This window comes from Mesoplodon mirus (assembly GCF_964341445.2).
Source record: "Mesoplodon mirus genome assembly, chromosome: 3".
Classification (NCBI taxonomy): Eukaryota; Metazoa; Chordata; class Mammalia; order Artiodactyla; family Ziphiidae; genus Mesoplodon; species Mesoplodon mirus.
In genome coordinates, this window is record NC_138978.1 from 4343535 (window position 1) to 4363938 (window position 20404).

General features: G+C 63.5%; 2 protein-coding genes across 2 annotated transcripts; one reads left to right on the plus strand and one right to left on the minus strand.

The window, feature by feature from the left end:
• Window positions 1-5542: 5542 nt before the first annotated feature.
• HES3 (hes family bHLH transcription factor 3) lies at window positions 5543-6551 on the plus strand (the record flags this gene model as incomplete). Its single annotated transcript, XM_082614753.1, has 3 exons — window positions 5543-5638; window positions 5735-5816; window positions 6178-6551. Exons 1-3 carry the CDS (start codon window positions 5558-5560, stop codon window positions 6549-6551), a joined length of 537 nt encoding a protein of 178 aa, XP_082470879.1. The 5' UTR covers window positions 5543-5557.
• A 3369-nt stretch (window positions 6552-9920) lies between these two features.
• On the minus strand, window positions 9921-19425 carry GPR153 (G protein-coupled receptor 153). The gene is made up of 6 exons (XM_082615196.1): window positions 19335-19425; window positions 14986-15426; window positions 14218-14647; window positions 12276-12468; window positions 11482-11666; window positions 9921-11024 (listed from the first exon to the last, which is right to left on the minus strand). The coding sequence occupies exons 2-6, from the start codon at window positions 15339-15341 to the stop codon at window positions 10359-10361; spliced, it is 1830 nt and encodes a 609-aa protein (XP_082471322.1). The 5' UTR covers window positions 15342-15426; window positions 19335-19425; the 3' UTR covers window positions 9921-10358.
• Window positions 19426-20404: the final 979 nt, after the last annotated feature.

The following is a 20404-nucleotide window of genomic DNA, read 5'->3' on the forward strand; positions in this document are numbered from 1 at the left end:
AGAGGGCTGCTCCCAGGAAGCTCCTTTTCTGGCCATTGGTATCTGCTCTCCACGCTGACTTATGGCAGGAGCAGTCCCTGTTCTGGGGGACACAGAGTAACATGTAATGCAGATTGGAAGGCTTGAGCAACTCTCTCTTCTCTGCCCATCAGTTCCTCTTAGACCATACATCTCCATCAGTCCCAACTTGGGGAAGGGAGAAAGAAGGGGGGGGGCAGTCCCCTTCCAGGTAGGGCCAGACCAGCGGGAAGGGGAATTTTTAGAAGTCACTAGAGTTGCTGAATCTGTCAGGGCCCGGGGGTTCACCGAGGAGTGATGGAAGAGAAAGGCAAGTAAGCGAATGTATGTACCCACTGGTATAGACCCAGAGCAACAAAGTCACACAGAGAGATACACAGGCACACAGAAAAACAGTAATTCACAGAGATATAGACAGAAAGAAACACAGAGATCTGCTTTCCCACCAGAGAGGAAAGCAATCTGATCAAACATGTCCACTCTGCACCCAGCTCTCCCTTGTCACTCCAGTTTGTCACCCCCTAGGCTAGAGGAACAGCACACCTACAGTAATATAAGAAAATAAAGAGAAACCAGTCAGCCTGGGGATGCCTTGCTTTCCATTTTTTCCCCTCTAAATAAGCATTTGAATGTGTTTTGTTCTAGGAGCTGTGAGGCAAGCACAAAGGGAACCCTTTCTCATGCAGGAAGTTCCCTCTCTAGGGCCTCCCCTCCCCACCCCCCAATCCAGCCATCCACCCACCAGCTGAGGTGGCTTTCCATCCTGGGCCCAAGTGGGGATCCCTCTTGTTTTAAAAAGCCGTCAGAACCATGTTGACTTTTCCAAGTTAAGCTGCAGGCTGAGGTGAAATTAGGCTCCCTTTTCTCAAACAGGGTTGCTTTACGGGAGAAAGAGGAAATGTAGGAAGGGGGAATGCCGCAGAGCAAGCAGGAGAAGGGGCAAGGATGGGTGTTAACCAAGCACCTCCACCCGCACCGGCTTCCCAGGATGCAAGGCTGGCTCCTGTCCGAGCCTGACACCAAGTAGGAAACAGCTCTGGAACTCTGCCTCTCCCTCCTCCCGGAGGGTGGGTGACCTCCTGGGACTCCTTGTCACTCACAGGCCTCCATCCACTTCCCACGTGGAGGCCAGGAGGGGCCAGTCCAGTGTGGCTGCAGCTCGCTCTGATCCTCCAAAAGCTGTTCTTTCTTCCCCTCCTCTGGCCATTCCCCACTCCAGGCATGAAAGCACCGCCCCCCACCCCGGTCTGGTAAATGACTCCCGTAATTTATGAGCACATCAGCCCAACGTGCATAAGTCATATGTGCACAAAGGGGCCGGGTAAATATTTAAAGATTAGAGCCAGCTGGGGAGAAGCACAAAAGGCTGGGACAATGAGGGTCTCCCAGAATTCACTCTCTCTGAGCTGGGCCAGCCCGGTTCAGTGTTGATGCACTCACCGGAGTCCCAGCCTTTGTCCCCTGGAGGGCCCTTGGCTGCCGGGCTATTCGGAGTCCTAACCCGGCCAAAGAGAGTTAAACAATCGCAGCCTCTCCAACCCCATCTGGAGACAATTGGCTGAGTCATTTCTGAGCTTTTGCTGTGTCCCAATAGTTAATTACATGGAGCAATCACTGCATTCCATTTAGAAGTGCATCCTGGAGGGGGACGCACATTTCTCCCTCCGCAGTGGCCTCCGCAGCACCTAACAGCTCGGGTAGCTTTAAATGCCTGAGGGCTGCAGGAAGGCAGGGGTTCCCATCCAGGGCCTGCATCGTTCTGTAATGTTCTTTCTTTTGCCAAAGTCAAGAAAACCAAATGGAGGAAGAGAGGGTAAAGGCACAGGTCACTTTGGGCCTCAAATCCCCCAACCTGAGGAAGCCACGGGCTTTGAGTAGCCCTTGAAGCCCCCAGAGCTCTCCTGAGTTACAGAAAGAATTTTTCCTGAATGAGCAGAGAGAGGGCAGCCTGTGTCCCCCCAGCGCTCTGCCTGGACTTGTGCTCTTTTCCAAGCCCCCTGGGAACCCCAGAGGCTAAAGATGGAAAGGGAGTCGGTGGCCTACATCCCGGCTTGCATAAGCCGGGTTTCTAAGTTGGTCCATGCCCTTGCCGGCAGCCCGAGAGCGCTTGGTCCTGCTTGCTCTCAGAGAGGACGAGGTCAACCCGCAGCCGCTCCCCCTACGTCGGAAAACGCCTCTCCCGCCTCTGCACGCGCCCTCGGAGCCCAGCCTGCCTAGGGTGTGTAGGATGCCCAGACGCAAAACTTGCGAACAGACCTGGGTGTCCCTAGCCTAGGTCTCCGAGTAGGATCTCGGTGGAGACTCCGGTCTTTTCCAATGACCTTGCCAAATGCAAAAATCTGCCTTTAACTTAGTGGGGGTATCGGCTGCCCAGAAGACTGAGCCGAATTGGGGGTAAAGGGTGGCGAGGGTGGCGAGGAAACTGTCTCTGAAGGTGGGTAAAAGGTAAGATGGAATTTGCACAGAGATCCCTTTCAGCCTTGAGTCCCGCGCGACCCTCGGCCAGCTGGAGGCGACGAACGCGCCAAGGTGGCTGTTTGTGGTGAGGGAGCCGAGAGAGGACCCGGGCAAGCCCGGAAAGTGGGGGAGGGGATCGGCCTAGGTGGGGAGACGCCAGCTGAGGACCTGCCAGAGGGGGAGGAGGCGCAGCGGGCAGTGCCGGGGTGGGGGTCGGGGGCAGCGGAGGCGGAGGCCCATTAAGCCGGCAGGGGCGGAGCTTGACAGCCCGAATTCCTCGCGGGCCGCCCGGGCCGGCCTCGCCTGACGCAGCCAAAGCAGAACATTGCGAATTAGCGCATTTTGCGGTCAATTTTCCACTGCTTAAGAAACACTAAGCCACCCACGTGAGCGGCCCCACCCAGAGCGGCCGGGATCTCGGGGCACGGGCTCTAGAGGGGTGGTGGCCCTAGGAGCTGCGGGGGCAAGGGTGCAGGCGGGGGCGTCTCGCGGGCCCCTTTATTGCGGCCCGAACTCTGGAGAGAGGGCGGGCCCGGCTCCCTGCTGTGGGCCGCGAGATCTGCGCCGAGGGCCATTGGTTTGCTAATAACTCCGGAGGTGAAAGGCGCGGGCGGCGCTTTATGGGGAGGGGTCATAATTAGAGGACAAATTGCCCGGCTGCCCGCGCGGCTCGAGAGCGGGGCGGGGATGAGGGGGACCACCCGAGCGAGGCGCGCGCCCAGCCTCCCTGCAGATGTGCAGCAGCTGGACGCCCGCGCGCCGCAGGGCGCCCGGGGTTTGGTCCCGAGGTGTCGGGCGGGGGCGCGGCTTTGTGGGCCGGCACAATGCCCTTAACACTCGGCTGCCCCCTTTGTGCCCGGCCTCGCCGCCCGCCCGCCCCGCGGCGCCTTTGTACCGCGCCGCCACCGCCCCAAGCTGGAGCGAACCCGCGGAAGCCGCTCGGGGCTGGCCGGCCCCTGCGCTTCAAAGCCGCCCGGCGCGTGCCAGCGCCCGCAGTCCCGCCGCGGCCCCGCCACCCGCCCTGGGCCGGGCCCGGCCCGGATCTGGCCGGCGGGCCCAGTGGCCGGGGCAAAAGAACACTTGGGAGCCGCTGTAGCCGACGCTTCTGCCTGAAAGGAGGGCGGGGAGCGATTCTCCACGCTGCTTGGCGCCTGGGAACGCCACTGCCGGGCAGGGGGCCCATCAATACGCCGAGCGGGGGTGAATGGGTAAGAAGATGGAGCTGGGGCCCACCAAGGACCCAGCAATTTCCCCTCCCCCTCCCACTGGGACCCCGCAAAGGCCAGTTTGTTCAGTCTTCGGCAGCAGGGCTCCACTGCCGAACTTTTGGGTCCTTGCGACTTCCACAGCGCCCCCACAAGCAGCGCTTGTTCGCTGAGGCCAAGGGAACTCAGTAAAGGGAGCTGTGTAGGTTTGAACCCAGGGACTCCCGCAGACGTCAGTTTTCCCGTCCCTCACAGCTCCTGGAGCCCAGCCTCCTGAAGCCCAAGCAGGGAGTGCACCGGAGTCCTGCTACAGGGCCTGGCGGGTCCGGGGGCAGGTGTCTCCTCCTCTGAGCTCCTTGGGTCTTCAGCCACAGCCTGAATAATGAAAAGGGGTTGACATCCTGGACCTCCAGACGTGCAGAACGGTGCTCTCCCCAGATGCTCAGGGGTCTTCACCACCACCTCCCATTTGTTGGGACCCAGAGAAGGCCAATGGGCAGGGGTGGGGGGAATAAACTCCTAGGCCTTCCCTGTGAGGGAAAGGTCCTCAGAGCCTGAGTCTTCCAGCCTGCAAACTCAGGACTGGGGGTGGGGGAGGCCTTTCTGACTGCCCTGGCCTGAGGCTGCCTGCAGCTTGCCCCCCAGTTTGAAGAGTGTGGGTTGGGTCCTAACAGGGCCAGAGGGCCCCTGAGCCCAGACTGAACCCCAACGCAGGACCGCTCCCAGTCCCGAGGCCCCAAGGAGGAGGAGGCTGGCTGTGGCCCCGCGGGCGGGCTGCATGCTTTAATGGGACACATGTTGCTGCTTGGCCCCCGCGGGCCTGGTCTGCACCTGGCTTTGAGTGGCCACAGGCAGAAAATTGCTGCATTATCCCGACATTAGGGCGAATAATGTGGCATTGCCAGCGCGGCCCGAGCGTGAAGCCGGCAGAAAGGCCTCGCTGGCGGGTGGGTGCTCCCTGCCTCCGCATCTTCATCAGGCCCGAGGAGGCCCGGTGCTCAGTCATAGTCATTAGTGGGTCTTGCAGCCAGCTGGGCCCGTGGACCTCCCCCAGTGGGTTTGGTGGTGAGGCCCAGAACTTAGGGAGACTGGGACGGGAGGGGATGGGCTTGGGAAGGAATTCCAGACTCAGGCAGTGGTGAGGATGAGAGGGATAAAGGAGATACTGAGAGGACCTCCCTGGTGGCGCAGTGGTTAAGAATCCGCCCGCCAGTGCAGGGGATACGGGTTTGGTCCCTGGTCCGGGAAGATCCCACATGCCGTGGAGCAACTAGGCCTGCGAGCCACAACTACTGAGCCTGTGTGCCGCAACTACTGAAGCCCGCGTGCCTAGAGCCCCTGCTCCCCAACAAGAGAAGCCACCGCAATGAGAAGCCCGCGCGCCACAACGAAGAGTAGCCCCCGCTCGCCACAACTAGAGAAAGCCCGTGCGCAGCAACGAAGACCCAACGCAGACCAGAAAAAAACAAAACAAAACAAAAGGAAAGACTGAGAAAGGGTAAAGGTGGTCCCTCAGGAGGGAGGAGGGGTCCTGGAGGTGAGGCCTGGACTAAGGGAAGAGAAGAGGCGGAGGGAGGTGGCGAACTTCCCAGTGTGTCCCTCTCTCATCCCCTCCCCCTGGGGGTTCCACAAGTCCAGGAGCGCCTCATTGACATGTAAACGAGGGGCCCCTATAAAGGCAGTGCCGCCTCCAGTGGTCTCCGCTACGACAACATGGGCACTGAGTCCGAGACCCAGGGCAGCTCTGGCGGCCCCGCCGGCAACTTCCGCAAGGTCTGGGGTCCTGAGGGCTGCGGGGGTGAGGGGTGAGGCAGAGGGCGAGAGGGCCAAGGCCCTGCCCTCTAACTGCTGCTCACCCCCAGATCTCCAAGCCGCTGATGGAGAAGAAGCGACGGGCCCGCATTAATGTGTCGCTGGAGCAGCTCAGATCGTTGCTAGAGAAACACTACTCGCACCAGGTGAGAAAGGGGCCTCGGTGGAGGTAAGGGATGATACCAGCCTCATCCGCTCCAGCCCAGGCTGCGGTGCTAAGAGCCCTTTCCACGGATCCCCAGATCCGGAAACGCAAGTTGGAGAAGGCAGACATACTGGAGCTGAGCGTCAAATACATGAAAAGCCTTCAGAACTCGGTGCAAGGTAGCGGGATGGCTTGGGGGGTCGGGCGAAGAGGCGGGGGAACTTGTGGGGTCAGAGCCATGGATTCTACAAGGCCAGGTAAAAGAGGGATGGACTGAGAAGAACTGCTCAGGGCAGTGGGCAGCTGAGTGAGGAGGGGGCCCTATATTGCTGTGAGTGGGCAGGCAACAAAAGCCCAGCTGGCTGTGGAGTTGTAATCCGGGTGGGCGAAGGTCTGGACCCGGGAAGGGGGGAGCGGGTTCGGGCTGACTCCCCTCCCTCCGCACTTCTCCCCTCCCTTGCTCTCTCCTCTCTCCATCTTTCCTTTCCTCCTCCTCTCCCCTCCTTTCCGCATTTCTCTCATCCGCTCACCTCCCCCCAGGGCTCTGGCCGGTCCCCAGCGGAGCCGAGTACCCGTCGGGCTTCCGCGGCTGTCTGCCGGGCGTTAGCCAACTTCTGCGGCGCGGAGAGGAGGGCGGCGACGGCCTGCGCTGCCCCCTGGCGCACGAGCGCGCGGGTGGCAGCACCATGGACAGCGCCAGTCCCGGCCCCGAGGCGCCCGAGCGGCGCGGCCCCGGAGCCCCCCCACTTTGGGCCCCTGCTCCGGCCGCCGGCGGCTCGCGGTCCCCGCCATCCCGGGTCCTCTTCTCTGGAGGTCTCCCCGGTCAGTCTACCAGCATCCCCGCGCCGCAGTCGGCGTCTCGCCGCTTCGCCGAGAGCCCGGGGCCGGGGCTGCGCTTGTGGCGGCCCTGGTGAGGATCAGGTGCTTCCTCGGACTCACGGAGGCCCTCGTCTGGCCTGGGGACGCAGAGACTGTTTTGGACGGCCGGGACTCCGGTCATCGCTTCTGGTCCCGGGACGGGGTGGCCGGGAGGGTGCCGCGTCTTTTCGAACTCGGGGAAATACACGAAGCTACGATTGGACCGGGTTCTGCGCGTCTAGGCATAACCCACTCCCCACCCCAGCCCTACCCACTTAGGCCAGACCCGCTTTCTCCTCCTCCCACCTTCCAGTGGGGCTGGGAGTGGGTGTCCCGGGCTGCGCCCCTTTCCCAGGGCCCCTGGCGGGCAGCTCGTCCCCGCCCCGCGGCCGCGCCGCGGTGGGAAGGTCGCCGTCGGCAGCGGCACAGAGCGGACCCCTCGCAGCGAGGAAAATCGCTGTCCCGCCCCTGCCCATTCAGCCGGCCAGGGACGCCCGGTTCCCACCGGCACAAAGCGCGCCAGGCCCCGCCCCACCGGCAAGGGGCCCCCATCCCATCCCCATCCTCGACCCACTCGGCTTCCGGGGATCCCCACCCCCTCCGCACACGGCGCGGCCCACCCGCTGGCGCGCGCTCCTAAGTCTGCCCTCTCGGAAGCCCCCTCCTTAGCGACCCTGCCCCGCACCCGCTCAGCGCTGTGGCCCCGCCCGGTAAGATGCTCCACCTACCGCCCCGGCCACCCGACGCTTGGCTCCGCGCGGCTTCTGGTAGGGACCCCGCGCTCTGTCGCACCAACTTGGGGCCTGCTAGGCCACACCCCGTCTCCTCTCAAGGGAGAGTTCACTTCTCCCCACTTGGAAAAGACCCCGGCCCCGCAGAATCCCCGACTCCGGACCTCTGGGGCCTCCAGGGAGCCCACCACCCTTGACAACCCTGGGAGTGCTGTGCGACGGTTTACTCGTCCGAAAATGAGGTCATTGCTGTGCCCGGACTGGAACCCGGGGCTCCCGGCCCGCGAGGGGAAGCCCGGGGGTGGAGGACAGGGATCCTGCCCTGAGCGCAGGAAGAGATCCTAGCATCTCCTCCCACCAGCTTGAAATTCAAAATAAGGACAGTGCGAACTTCTGAAATGGGTATAAAGAGGCCACGAAGGTTCTAATTTCTCCCATGATGCCTACTTACGTGAATCTTTTTGAACTACCAACATCAACTTTGTATAAAACGTTTCTCATTTTGGGCTGTCCCTGCCTTGCCGTGTGCTAAACCCGTCCTGGTCAGACCGCGGGGAGAGGGCGACCCGGCTCCCCTACCGCACCCATTGGGCTCTCCGGTGCTGGGGCGGGGGTCCTGCAGTGGTGGTCCCGGGACGGCCTCTCGGGTCTCAACTTCCCAACACTAATCCTTCTGCAGGGCACCAGGCTCCTGCAGGCCACCAGGTGGCGATCTTACATCGCGGACCCAGGGCACGTCCTCCAAATTCCAACCCAGGCTGGTGGGCGGGTCCTCCGCTAGGCACGGCTCCAACTGCTCTGCCTTTCTCGCCCTCCAGAATCAGCCTCACTGGGGTTAGCGGTCCCTGAAGCCAAACCCGGGCAGGGGCTGCCATCTGCACTCAGAGGTCATCTCCGCCCTTTATTAGGGCTTTTGGAGCCCACCAGGCCGCTCCATCCTGCTGCTGTTCCAGGTCTGACTCACTCGCGGGGTGGGGCCGCTGGATTTGCCTAGAGGAAGGGGCAAGTCCAACCCAAAGGAAGGGTGCACTAGCGGAGGAATTCAGGACCCAGAGGGAGAGACGTTTAGGGGCAGCTGGCCAGCGGTGCTGTTAGGCTCTAAGTGTTTCCATGAAACCGGCCTCGGATTGCCTGGTGCAAGTCATAGGAAGTTTTTATTAGATTCAGTACGGAAGATAAATGCTCAGTTGTCAAAAAAACTACAAACGGATCCCTGGCTCTGGGCTGGGTGGTGGTATGAAGACGGAGCTCCCTCCACAGTGAACCCAGGGTCAAGCTGCTCATCAGAGCAGCACACGGGCCTGGAGGCTAGACAAAGTGAGAGAGGGAGCCCCATGCTCCGGGGGCCTCTGCTGGGGGTCCTCCCTCCTCTTTAATAATTTTGTAAAAACCAGGACTGGAGGGACCTCAGGGGACCACGCCTCCCTGCAAGTACGGCCGTTGAATATGAAATACACAGATTGGACATAAAAACCCAAGGTGACAAATCGGCCGGCGGGGGGTGCGGAACAGTGGCTAACTGGCTACCTCTGCCCCCATATCACATGTTGGTCCTTGAAGGCACAGCAGCGTCAGCGAGGCAGGCCTCCCATGGCTGAGGCTGGACCGGAGCCCCCTGCCTTCCTCACCTGTGGCCAGCTCCTCCCCCCCAAGTTACCCCACAGCCAGAGACTGAAGGGGCCTCTGAAAGTGAGACAGCTGCGAAGTCCCCCCTGTTCTCCCGGCTCCCAGAGGACTCTCTGGAGCTGGGACCCTGTCTGGAGGGTGAGGAGACAGGCTTGGCCACCTGAGGGGCAGAGGCAGTGCTGCAAGTCCAGGCTGCAGAGCAGGAGGGAAGAGGGGTAGACCAGCTCCTTGCGGGCCCTGGAACCCCCTCCAGATCTTCACATGTAGGGGCCACTGCATGGAGGCAGGGGATGGAATGAGACAGCCTTTGCATTCACCCCGGCCCCTCCAGCTCAAAGTCCACAGCCATGCCTGGGCTTCTCCTTAGCCTGAGTCGAGGGTCTTCCTCCATGCAAGACCCAGCAGGCCCTCCCCAGGGCCCAGGGCCCAGCCCAGGCCTGCAAGAGGTCTGCCCAGCATGGAGAGCAAAAGAAGACCCCTGCCCCAGGGTGGAGGAAGACTCTTATTACCAGGGACCAGGCCTTGAACCCAGAAGCTGCGAGGCCTCTAAGCCAAGATCCCTTCCTGGCCAGACCTGCACGGGTGGGGGATGGGCACCAGGATAAGGAAGCCCGCTCCCCCTTTGCTTCAGTTTTCTCCACCACGTACCCACGGCCTTCATGGTGGGAGTCACAGAGGTGGCTGACATGTGCATAGGCAATGGAGGCACAGTGATGAGGGTGGGATGCTAACAGCGGCCAAGGCGGGTGTGTGCCAATGGTGATGGTGCCAAAGTGGTGTGCTTTAGCTCGGCTGCGGAGAGTTCTCAAGCGGGCCAGGGGCACTGAGTGTGGGAGGCCTCAGGCTTGGGGGCCATGCCAGGCCCCTGAAAACTGAGCCCCACAAGGGCCCATGGAGGGTCCTCCACTACTCTTACTCTCTGTCCCCTCAGTGGCGGCCAGGGGCACACAGACCAGGAGACTTGTCCAGACAGTCCTGAGACCTAACATGGTCACCTGCTCGTCACAGATGCGGAAACCAAGGCAGAACAAGTCAGCAGGGAGCCCTGCTCAGAGAACTTGGCTTGGGCTCTGAAGACCCCTGTGCTTACAGACCCTCTGTACCCCACCTGCTGAGGTGTGACAATTACGGGGCAGAGTGGGAAGCCGGGTGCAGTCTGGTGGCTCCTGCAGGGCTGGGCTTTGTTCCGTCCGGCGGTAGCCAGCTGCCCCGTGCGGAGCCCGCCTTTTCCCAAGCCCCAGCCTCACTCTGCCCAGAGATGCCCTGCCCAGAGGCTGGTCCGTGCCCAGTGTGGTCGTCCAGGGTGGGCGTTGCCCCTCCAGGCAACGGCCGCTTCCGGGGCGGCACACAGCTGCCGCCCAGTCAGGGCTAGCGCAAGTCCAGGCGCCGCCGGAGGTCTCAGCGTAGCCTGCCCCGAACCTGGGCCGGGTTAGGATGGCATCTTTGGTGCTTTGGCCCCATGGGTGGCCCGGCCCGCCTGGAGACTTGGGGAGGCGCCGGCGGGCCCTAAGACGCCGAACCTATCGAGTCCGAGTGCAGTGTGACGTAGCCCGACGACTCCGAGGGCGAGCTCAAGAAGCTGCTGGTGCTGCCGCCGCCGCCCGCCGCGCGCAGGCCCCCGGGTTCGCCCCACGACGCGCTCAGGCCGGTCCGCAGGGTCCTGGGATGCGCGTGTGCGGCCGGGCGCGGCCCGGGGCTCCGTTGCGCGCCGCCGCCGCCAGGGGGCGCCGCGTCCCCGCTGGGCTGGGCGCCGTCGCGGGGAAGGGCGCGGACGGGGAAGGGCCCCGGCGAGGCGGGCTGGCGGCGCAGGGCCTGCGGCTCCCGCTCGAAGGCGGTCAGCGCGAAGGCGTCGGGCAGCAGCGAGGCCGAGGCGCAGCGGGCGCCGGGCCCGGCGCGGCGGCGCGGGCTGCCGGGGGGCGAGCCGGGGGCGAGGCGCGGGCCGTCGTCCAGGGCCGGGGGGCGCAGCGACAGCAGGCTCTCGGCCGAGCGACGGCGCGGGCGGAAGGGGGGCACGTCCTCCGCCAGCAGGCCGCCGCGGCGCCGGTCGGGCCCGCCGGGCAGCACCAGGGCGGCCAGGTCCTCGCCAGAGCCCCAGCGCGGTAGGAACATGGGCAGAGGAACGGCGGCCCACAAGTCCGTGTCGTCGTGGGAGAAGCGTCGCGTGGGCGGGACCTGTCAGGACCAAGGGGTTAACCCGGGCTGCCCTCCTGGAAAAGGGGGACCTAGCCTCCCCTCACCGGGTAGGGCCACCTGAGGTCAGGGACCAGGCCTGGTCCAGGGCACCCTGGTTTGGAGCTGTGAGATTTGGGGCAAGTGACAATCTCTCCAAACCTCAGTGTTGTCATCTGTAGCTTGGGTCAGCTGGGGAGAAGTCCCCTTGAGTAGGGTGCTGAGCCCCATGGAAACAACACAGGCACCGAATGGACCATCCTCCTAGAGCACCAGCGAACTTGGGCACAGGGGCTGGGGTGCCGCCCATGGGTCCACCTGCACAGGCTCTGTGACCTGGGGCCAGCCCGTCTTGGGAGGATGAAAGCCAGCCCCAGGAGCTGTGGCAGGCGTGAGATGGGCTCAGAGAGGAAAGGCCTTGGAGAGGCATATTTGCATCTCCAGCCCTGGCTGTCCCTACCTGCAGGTACTGCATCTTGTCCTCCTGCAAGGGCCGCAGAGGGTGGAAGTGGGGCAGGTCCCCCTCCAGGGCAGAGAGCTCATACTTGGCCGTCCTGTCCAGGGCCACAAAGTCACCCCCATAGCTGTAGTCCAGGGAGCGGTCCAACACTAGGTCTGGGGGGGTGCCACCTTCCAGGCTGGTTTCTGCAGGGCGGGGCAGAAGCTTAGGGCCGTGGAAACTTGGGGGCATCCAGGAATGGGTCCCAGGGACCCCCAGAGACACACGCAGGGCTGGCGGGCTGGTTCACAGAAAAGGAGAAGGGCGGGGTCCTCTATGCAGATCCTGACTCTGCCACCTTTTAGTTGAGGGACGGGGGAAGGCACAGACCCTGAGCCAGCTTCCTCCTCTACGGGGGTGAGAACTAAATAGACACAAGGAGCTGACACTGCCTGGCAGGTGGCAAGGGCTCAGCCCAGGGTCACATTATTACTGCTGGCAGGGAGACAGGACCGGTCTACAGGAGCCCCGGGGCAGTTCGCCAGGACCCCTAAGGTTGGAAGCTCCACGAAACACATTCAGGCTGGAGCCCACAGCCACTCTGTTAACCAGAATGTCTGATTAACTGGAACCCTGGGGGCGGCCAAGCCATACAGGGGAATGCCCCGTGGGACACCAGGCTTGGGTCCTTGCTGTAGGGGTTTAAGAACCTTTGGGGTAGAACATGGGGGCTCTGACAGCTGTTATCCCGGGGACCCCCAGCGACCTCACCCAGGCGCCACTCTCCCTGGGGGGCATTCTCAGACCATCCTCACCGTCATCCGAGTCCTCATCGTCGGCCACGAGGGCCACGCACTTCTCCCAGACAGCCTTGAGGTCAGCGCGGTAGCGGTCGCAGGCCCAGAGGAATACGGGCAGCAGCAGGGCCTGGGTCACTGAGCACCACAGCACACACACTACCATCCAGGGCGCCGAGGCGTCAGCCCACAGGCTGCTGAAGCTCACCACCTGTGGGCACAGGGCTGGGCCTGGCACCCGGCAGGACCCCCATCACCCAGCTCCCCTTCCCGGCCTCAGTGCTCCTACCTGTGGGGCAGGTCTGATGGCCCACCTGCCGGAGGAGGGGGAGGCGGAGATAGAGGGGGAGGAGGAGACGGACAAAGCTCTGGGGTTTTGGGCAGGAAGGAGACGGAGTGCGAGGGGAGAAGGCCCTGCCCACCGACAGCCGCTGGTGCAAGATGCACAGTCACAGCCCCGTGTGTGCAGAGCCCTTCACAGTGCACCGGGCAGCACTGGGCGTGGCCTCCCTCATTTCACCCGTGACTGCCCAAGGAGGAGGAGGCGTGGATTACCATCCCCTTTTTGAGAGCCAGGTCTCAAGTCTCCCAGATCAGGGAACTTTCTACCATCCCCGCTGCTCCATGGCTAGTGGCCTCCTTGGCCCTGCCCCTACTCTGAGGGTCTAGACCTCAGACCCCAGAGGTCTAGAATCAAAGTAGTTTCTGGGGGTCAGAGGATCCAACCAGGTGGCCTTTGGGTCACTGCCTAGGGACGCCTCATTCCTCTGCTCCCAGGAGAGTTCATTCCCCCACTGAGTGACATAACTATTCCTCTTTCAGAGCAGAAGTGGGCATGATGCAGACATCATGTTGGTTCTTCCATGCGAGCTGTGTGACCCTCAGAAAGATGCTAAACCTCTCTGGGGCTCAGTTTCCTCATCTGTGAAATGGGCCAAGAACACCCCACAGGGTGAGGTAAAGATTCCAGACACCGTACCAGGCCCGCAGCATGGAGTGGGTTCCACAAACAGCCCTGAAGAGAAGCTGGGGGGCCCTTCCTCCACTGCCGTTCCCGTCTGGCTCTGCAATGTCACACACGCATCTTCCGTCTATCAGCAAGGGACTGGGGTCACCAGGCCCCACTGCACACAGGAGGACTCTACCTGGGGCGTACCTGGCCCACTGAGGGTGGGCCAGAAGGTCACCCCTGACTATGAGGCTGCCACACCACCTGTCACCTTCTGGAGCTTGGGTCCTGCAATGACTCCCTGCCCAGCTGCTAGGATGAAGCCTCCATCTGGTCCTTGCCCCTAGACCCTTCCCTGTCCAGCTCCATAGCCTTCAGGGGCAGGGCTGGAGCCCTATCAGTGGGAGGGCTTGTCTTTGAGTCCAGACATCATTCTTGGGCTAGGCCTGGGGCATAGCCTCACAGACAGGACCCCAGGCAGCCTCGGTGGACCTTGGACCCTTGCTGGCAGGGTCTTCAGAGCAGCCCTCACCTTGACCTTCCTCAGCTCCTGAGATCAAGTCCAGCTCCCCAGCACACATTCAAGGCCTGCCCTGCCTCCGGATTCAGGGTCAAAGCCAGTTCTGCCACACTAAATCCCCGCTCTGTCCATCCTGGGACCTGGACCCACCAGGAAGCCTGGGGCATGTCACCCCACCTTCCATAACTTCTGCATCAAATGGGTCTCAGTCAGGTCAGGAAAGTCCCCTGCCGTGTGACAAAAGACCCTGGTCTCTGCAGCCACCTGACGTGGGTTCAGATCCCACCATGGATGCCCTGACTCTAGGTGGGTCATTTGACCTCTCTGAAGTTCAGTTTCCACCTCTGTAAAATGGGGATGATGAGGATGCCTCCTGAAAAGATCGGGTGTGAGGATTCAACCACCTAATGCCTGGAGCACGCCCAGCCCCAGGGCTGTCCCAGAGCCCACGTCCCCCCGCCAGGCTCCTACCACCCGCCAGGCTCACCCACCAGCATAGGGAAGCCCATGAGGCAGTCGTACATGACGACGATGGTGGCCACCAGGCCGGTGATCTGCAGCGAGGTCCTGGCGGGCTCGGAGCCGTCGATGGAGGAGCGGCGCTTGCCCTGCGCGTCCTCCACCACGATGGTGGGCACGGTGAAGGCGTGGCGGTCAGCCCGGCGCCCCACCCGCACCGCCAGCGTCTGGAAGAGGGCGATGGCCGTGCAGACCATGCCCATGGCCATGCTGCCGCCCACCAGCAGCAGGAAGCAGACGCCGAAGCCCAGGCCAATCTCAGCCACGATGAAGTGGCAGCCGTGGGTGTAGAAGCGCTCGCTCGTGTCATGCCAGCCGACGGCAGGCAGCGCCGACAGGATGAAGGACACCATCCAGATGCCCATGACCGTGTGCACCGCCTGCTTCTTAGCGTTGCTTAGCCTGGCATGGGGTGGGGGCAGGACAGAGGGACCTGGCGTCACTCACAGGGTCTCTCCACGGGTCCCTGGGGACCGGCAGAGGGTCCTCAACTGCCCCGGCCCCGCAGTCAGCACATCGTCACGTGTCCTTCTCACCGAGCCCTTCTGCACCGGACACTGTACGCACCCACGTACACCTACACGCGCCCGCCCCTGCAACCCCAGCACAGCATGGGGGCGGCACACCGCACAGGGGCCCTGTCCCCACACCGAGGGTACCTGCGCGCTCAGGCACCCATGTCCCCCTCTCCAAGGACACCAGGTGTTCAGGTGCACACGGGCACACGCCCAGGAACTCACCGGTAGTTGACGGGCCAGCGGACCATCCACATGCGGTGGTAGGAGAGGGAGGTGACGGAGAAGCAGGTGGCCAGGGTGAGCGTGTAGAAGGTGGAGACGAAGACCTTGCAGAGGCCCTCGTTCCAGTCGTAGTCGGGGCGCTGGCGCCGCAGCTGCACCACGGCGTAGGTGGCGATGGGCACGGCCACGTTGAGCATGTGGGTGGCCGCGAGCGTGCACAGCAGGAACTCCAGGGGCTTCCACTTCTTCTGCTTGGCCCCCACGCTGAGGATGCCCCACGCGTTGGCCAGCAGGGAGAGGCCTCCGCAGGCCAGCCAGCCCACCGCGCTGCCAGGCAGCCGCCACTCATCACTCATGGTGCAGACGGGAGCTGGCCGGCGGCTGGGACATCCTCCTCCAGCCAGGCCTCAGCTCAGAGCAGCAGCCCTCACACGCGGCGGCCTGGGGACACCAGGGACCGTGAGCATCTGCAGTGGGTTTGGGGGGAGCCAAAGAGCTCTCAGTGACTCTCCCTTGGGCTCCGGCAGTGCAGCTCTTGGGGCTCTTGGGAGTGCGAGATAGAGGGGGTCCCCTCATGCTCCATTGCCTGTCTGGTCCTGGCTTGGGAGGGGCTGCTTCGCCCTCCTCTCCCCTCTATGGAACCTCCTGGCTCCCAGGGGGTGTATACAGGGGTGCTCAATAAGTGCACATCCCCTCACTTCCACCTACTCCTGGTCAAGGTGCGGCATCTAGGCTTCCTTCCAGGCCGCCTGCATCCTCAGGGAAGCCGCCAGGCCGGGCCCAGGTGGGCGCTGTGCCGTGTGTGTACCTGGTCCTGTCCCAGAACCAGCCATCTCACCATGAAACTCCCCAAATCCTCACGCAGCCCACGCGAGGCTCCCCCAGTGCATGTTGGGGGCCCTCACTTTCGTTGGTCCCACTTCCTTTGGCCAATGAGGACATGCCTGGAGGATAAGCCCCCTGAACCTCCCCTGTGAGGAAGGGATGCTCTGGGGACCACTCTTGTGCCCACCTTGGGAAAGGGCGGCCTGCTTTACCCAGCTCAGCCCCTAGCAGGCCTTCCTTGGCCGTGCACACCTGGCAGGCCCTGGCAGTACCCCGGGCTGGGGGGCACACTAAGCTCTAGCGTACTTGCCATGTGACCCCAGCAAAGTCCCTGCATCCATGTCCTACTCTGAGATGGGGACGATGAGGCTCCTTCCTCCAGGGGGAGGCTGGGGTGGACAGACGCCACATCTCTAACGCCTGGGGCCGGCCCGGTCTCACACACGGTGGCTGCTCTGGTTGCCGTGGGCAGCATGGGACTGTAGCTGGTCCAGGGACCAGAACCTGCCCCCAAGGACAGCCTGTGGATAGGCAGGAACCAGGGACCTAGGACGCGGGGCAGGAGGCACGTGTTGGGGAGCCGCCCCATCCTGCCAGTGGGCCAGGCGGTGAGGCCCCCTTCCCAGCTCGGCGCGTCCCTGCGCAGAGCGCTGGCCGGCCCCTCTGATATGAGGCCCCCCACAGCAGGCCCCTCTGGCCACAGCCTGGAGCAGGTGGCGTGGGGGACAAGTGCAGTGCTAAGTGCAGGTCTACTGTGCATGCTGCCCACACTTGGGCCTTCTCACCCTCTAGCCTGTGTAATCTCATTGGCTGCAAATTTGCTGCCCCCAACACTTATGGGCACCACTGAACCAGACCTAGCCACGTGATCCTTCAGGGACTGTTTCCAGCTTGGGGTGGACAGGCCATCGCAGGCCCCTGGCGCTCAGGACAGGGGAAGTGACACCTCCCGGCCCGCTGCCAGGCTCCCCTGCTTGTCTCGTGCAGGGTGCGGCCTGAGCCCCATGGACACCGAAGGATCTCTTGAGTCCTGATGGGTCTCATTCATCTCTGCGCCCCTGCGGTGGGCCTGCCCAGACCCCTGACCCACAGGAGGAGTCTAATCTGGACCACACCAGTGCCCACTAAGGGCCTTTTAGTGGGGGCTGGGGGACTTCTGGGGCCGGGGAACTTCCTTCCCAAACATTAGGCTTCTGCTCGCAAAGCTGCCTCCCCTTCCCCACCCCAGCCCCAGAGTGGGAGGTGAGGTGGCCCCGCTGAACCCTCCACCAGCCGTTCTGGTGTCCAGCAAGCCTCCTTGACTTCAGCATACAGAGGCCACTCGGTGTGGGGTGAAGGGCTGTTAGACTCCAGCTTTAGCTCCCCAGCCAGTCACGTGACTCAGCTGGGCCTCAGTTTTCTCATCTGTACGTAGACATGATGGTATCTACCTCGAGAAGTGTGTGGGTAGCCGGGAAGCGATGCCAGGGAAAGCGCTTACAATGGAGCCAGGCACACAGTAAGTGCTCAATAAATGCTTGCCACGTAGATGTCTGTACCAAAGACCTCCCTGCTCACTGAGCTATGCTGTCTCTTCAAGACACTGAGCTCAGAGGTGTGCATGAGCCTCAGACCTGCAGGCAGACGCACAGTCACCCCAGCCAGAACCTGGGACAGCCCAGCTTGGAGGGTAATGAGGCCACAGGGCTACACACAGCCAGGTGGGGTGTCTGGCAGCCTACCAGGGGTCCAGAGTGGGCAGAGTCTGCATGCTGCTGTGGGCCAGAGGCTTACATTATCAAATAGAAAACCGGATTCGGCAGGCACCTGGTGGCCTGCCATCTATTTCTACTTGCATCGCACCGCCTTGGCCGTCAGATTGGGAGGCCTTCCCTCAGAAGCCCAAGCAGGCTATCTGACTCCTGTGACCCTGCGCCCGGCCCAGCCCACCCTGCCCACCTGTTGATTGTTGGTGCAGAGTGGTAGGGAAGGTGCCACAGGCTGCCACTGGTACAACCCTTCCTGGTGCCGGTTCTTCCCTGAGTCTAGCCAAGCAGTGTCTCACTGCAGGGAAAGGCCCTAGGTCTGTGGGCAGGAGAATGTGCCCTACAAGTAGAGGGAGGAGGCAATCCTCCTTCGAACAGGCACACTCCCCTCAGTTCGCACCCCCAGTGATCTTGTCTGAAGGACTGACATCGTTCCCATTTTACAGATGGTTAAGGAGAGGTAACCAAGCTCTTAGGTTCCCGAGCCAGGATCCAAACTCCACTCCCCTGACATCAAAATCCTGATGTCTGAAACATTAAAATGCTCGGAAACTTGGCATTTTTTTGTTCCTTGAGCTGAGGTTGTCTTTCTGGGTCTCCTGCCCCTGCAAGATGGGTTCTACTGTCCCCACAATGCAGATGGGAACACTGAGGCTCAGAGCTCAGTGCAGCACAGGGAGGACGTATGGAGGCTGGCTTTGTGGACTCCTGAGCATGGTGGTCCTGCGATGGGGGAGGAGTGTTACCGGGGTGGGGTGGAGAGCAAGGTCTCCAAATGCAGAGTGAGAGGGGGCCGGCTCTGCGGAAACAAGGAGACCCCCTTTCTCCAGGCTGGTGACACCTTCTGTTCATTCTCAATCACAGGGAGCAGGGGACACTAGGGTCCAGACCCCAACACTCCAGGAGGGTTGCCGCCCCCTATTGGGAAGTTTCTTCCGCAGCCCACTCAGGCTCCGCAGCATTTCAGGACTGGGCTTCCCCCTCCGCCTGGATCCCGGAGACGCTCCCTGCCCCCACCCCCACCCCAAGACACCGCAGTGCAGGCTGCAGGTGTGGCGGGCCTGGGACCCACCGGACTCTCTCCGCAGGGTCTGCGGGCGGGGCTCCGGCGTGACGTCGCGGCCCCGGGCCAATGAGGCCGCACGGCCCCCGGGCTCGATTGCGCAACAAAGAGAACCCAAAACTTGAAAGGATTCCCGGGCTCAGGCTGCCGCCCCCAGGCTACTCTCCGCCGGCGCTGCTACCCATCAGTCCCGCAGGGCCCCCGCTCGGCCGCCGCCCAGGGCGGAGCTCTCGGCGAGTAGCCTCCACATCTCCGCCACGCCCGCCCCCCACCCCCGTGGTCCCCGCTCCTCTGTCCTCCGATCCCCCGCCCGGCCAGGCGCGCGGTCCTGCCCCAGAGGGGCCCCCAGCTCTGCCCAGCCCCGAGGGCGCGTCCGAGCGTCGGCCGCGAGCCGAACGCTGACGGGACTGCGGTCCCGGACGCCTCCCGAGTTACGCTGGGCAGGGGTGGGCCCAAGACCCACAGACCGGCCATCCCCGCCCCCTGAAAGCAAGCCCCCCGGGGCGGCGCTGCTAGGCTCAGAAGAAGGGGCGGACCCCAGGGAAGTTACCCTGAAGGTCCCCAAGTTGGGGGGAGGGGTGCGCGCCTTAAGCGGAGCTCGCGGCCATCGGACAGACCCCGTGACCGACCGACCACGGACAGCCCCTCCCCGCCCAAAGTCCTCCCGCCGGGGGTCCCCTGCCCGGTTGCCCCCGGGTCAGGGCGGCGGCGCTCACCCTGCATTCGGGCGCCCGGGGCTCCAGCTCGCTGCTCCCGCCTCCGGCTCCGGCTGCGGCTCCCGCGCCCCCCGGCCGAACGCGGGCCGCCGGGGACCGCGTGGGTGGCCGGCGGCGGAGCGGCCAGCGGGCCGGGGCATCCTGGCGGCGGCCGCCCGTGGCCTGCGCGTTCCGCTCTTCTCGTCTCGGCCTCGCCGCCCCTCCCTCCCTTCCTCCCTCTCTCCCTCCCTCTCTCCCTCCCTTCGCGCCGCCGCCGCCGCCGCCGCGCTCCGATCCCGCCGCTCGGCTGGCTGCTCCCGGGCGGCCGGGGGCGGGGTGCGGAGCAGGGCGCAGGCCTCCGCGGGCGTCTCCACACCGCCCCTCGGACCGCCCACCCCCTCCCCTCGGAGGCGCGGCCCGCCGCGTGTGTCTGTGTGTCTGCCGCGCGTTTCTCTCGTACCCGCGGGGGCGCGCCCTCCGCATCCGCGCCGAAGCCCCCTAGGGAGGGCGGCGCCTCCCGCGACGCCTGGATCACGCTTGGGCCTCTCGCTGCCGACTCGGGTCTGTCCATACTCCCGGGTCTGTCCATACTCCCGGTCTGTCCATACTCCCGACGCTGGCTGCGAGCCTCCTGGGGAAGACCTAGGCCAAGGGGGCCTGGGTTAGGAATGGACAGTGGGGACCTAGGGCCGGCGGTGGGGGGCTCAGGGAGGCCTTCCTGAAGGAAGTCACATCTCAGGTGAACTATAGGGGCGGGGCGTAAGGAGGACTTGGGGACCCTGAGGACTTGTGGCCTCTAGAAATTGGGGAGTCGTTTATGGGGGGAGCCAGGGCAGGAAGAGGTGAGGTTGGGTCAGCTAAGGATTCAGACTCACCCTCGGGCCTTGGTGTGGCGGGGGTTCCACCGCGGGAAGCGAGTGAATGGACCACTGGGCTGCCTGCCGGGTGGTTGTCCCTCCCCCAATGGGCTCCGAAGTGTTCTCTGTGAAGCTGAGACCACGACCACGCAGCTGGGAGAGGCCAGGACCTGCGACCTGGCACCCCTGGCCCTCTCTCTTCCCTCCCTCAGGAGCTTGCCCTCCACGTAGCAC

Excerpts from the sequence above, each read along its gene's own strand:
- GPR153 (XM_082615196.1), bottom strand. The coding sequence starts at position 15,341 with ATGAGTGATGAGTGGCGGCTGCCTGGCAGCGCGGTGGGCTGGCTGGCC. Across the intron at positions 11,667-12,275 it reads CGATGAGGACTCGGATGACG|AAACCAGCCTGGAAGGTGGC; the intron begins GTGAGGATGGTC and ends CCCGCCCTGCAG. Across the intron at positions 11,025-11,481 it reads ACAAGATGCAGTACCTGCAG|GTCCCGCCCACGCGACGCTT; the intron begins GTAGGGACAGCC and ends TGGTCCTGACAG.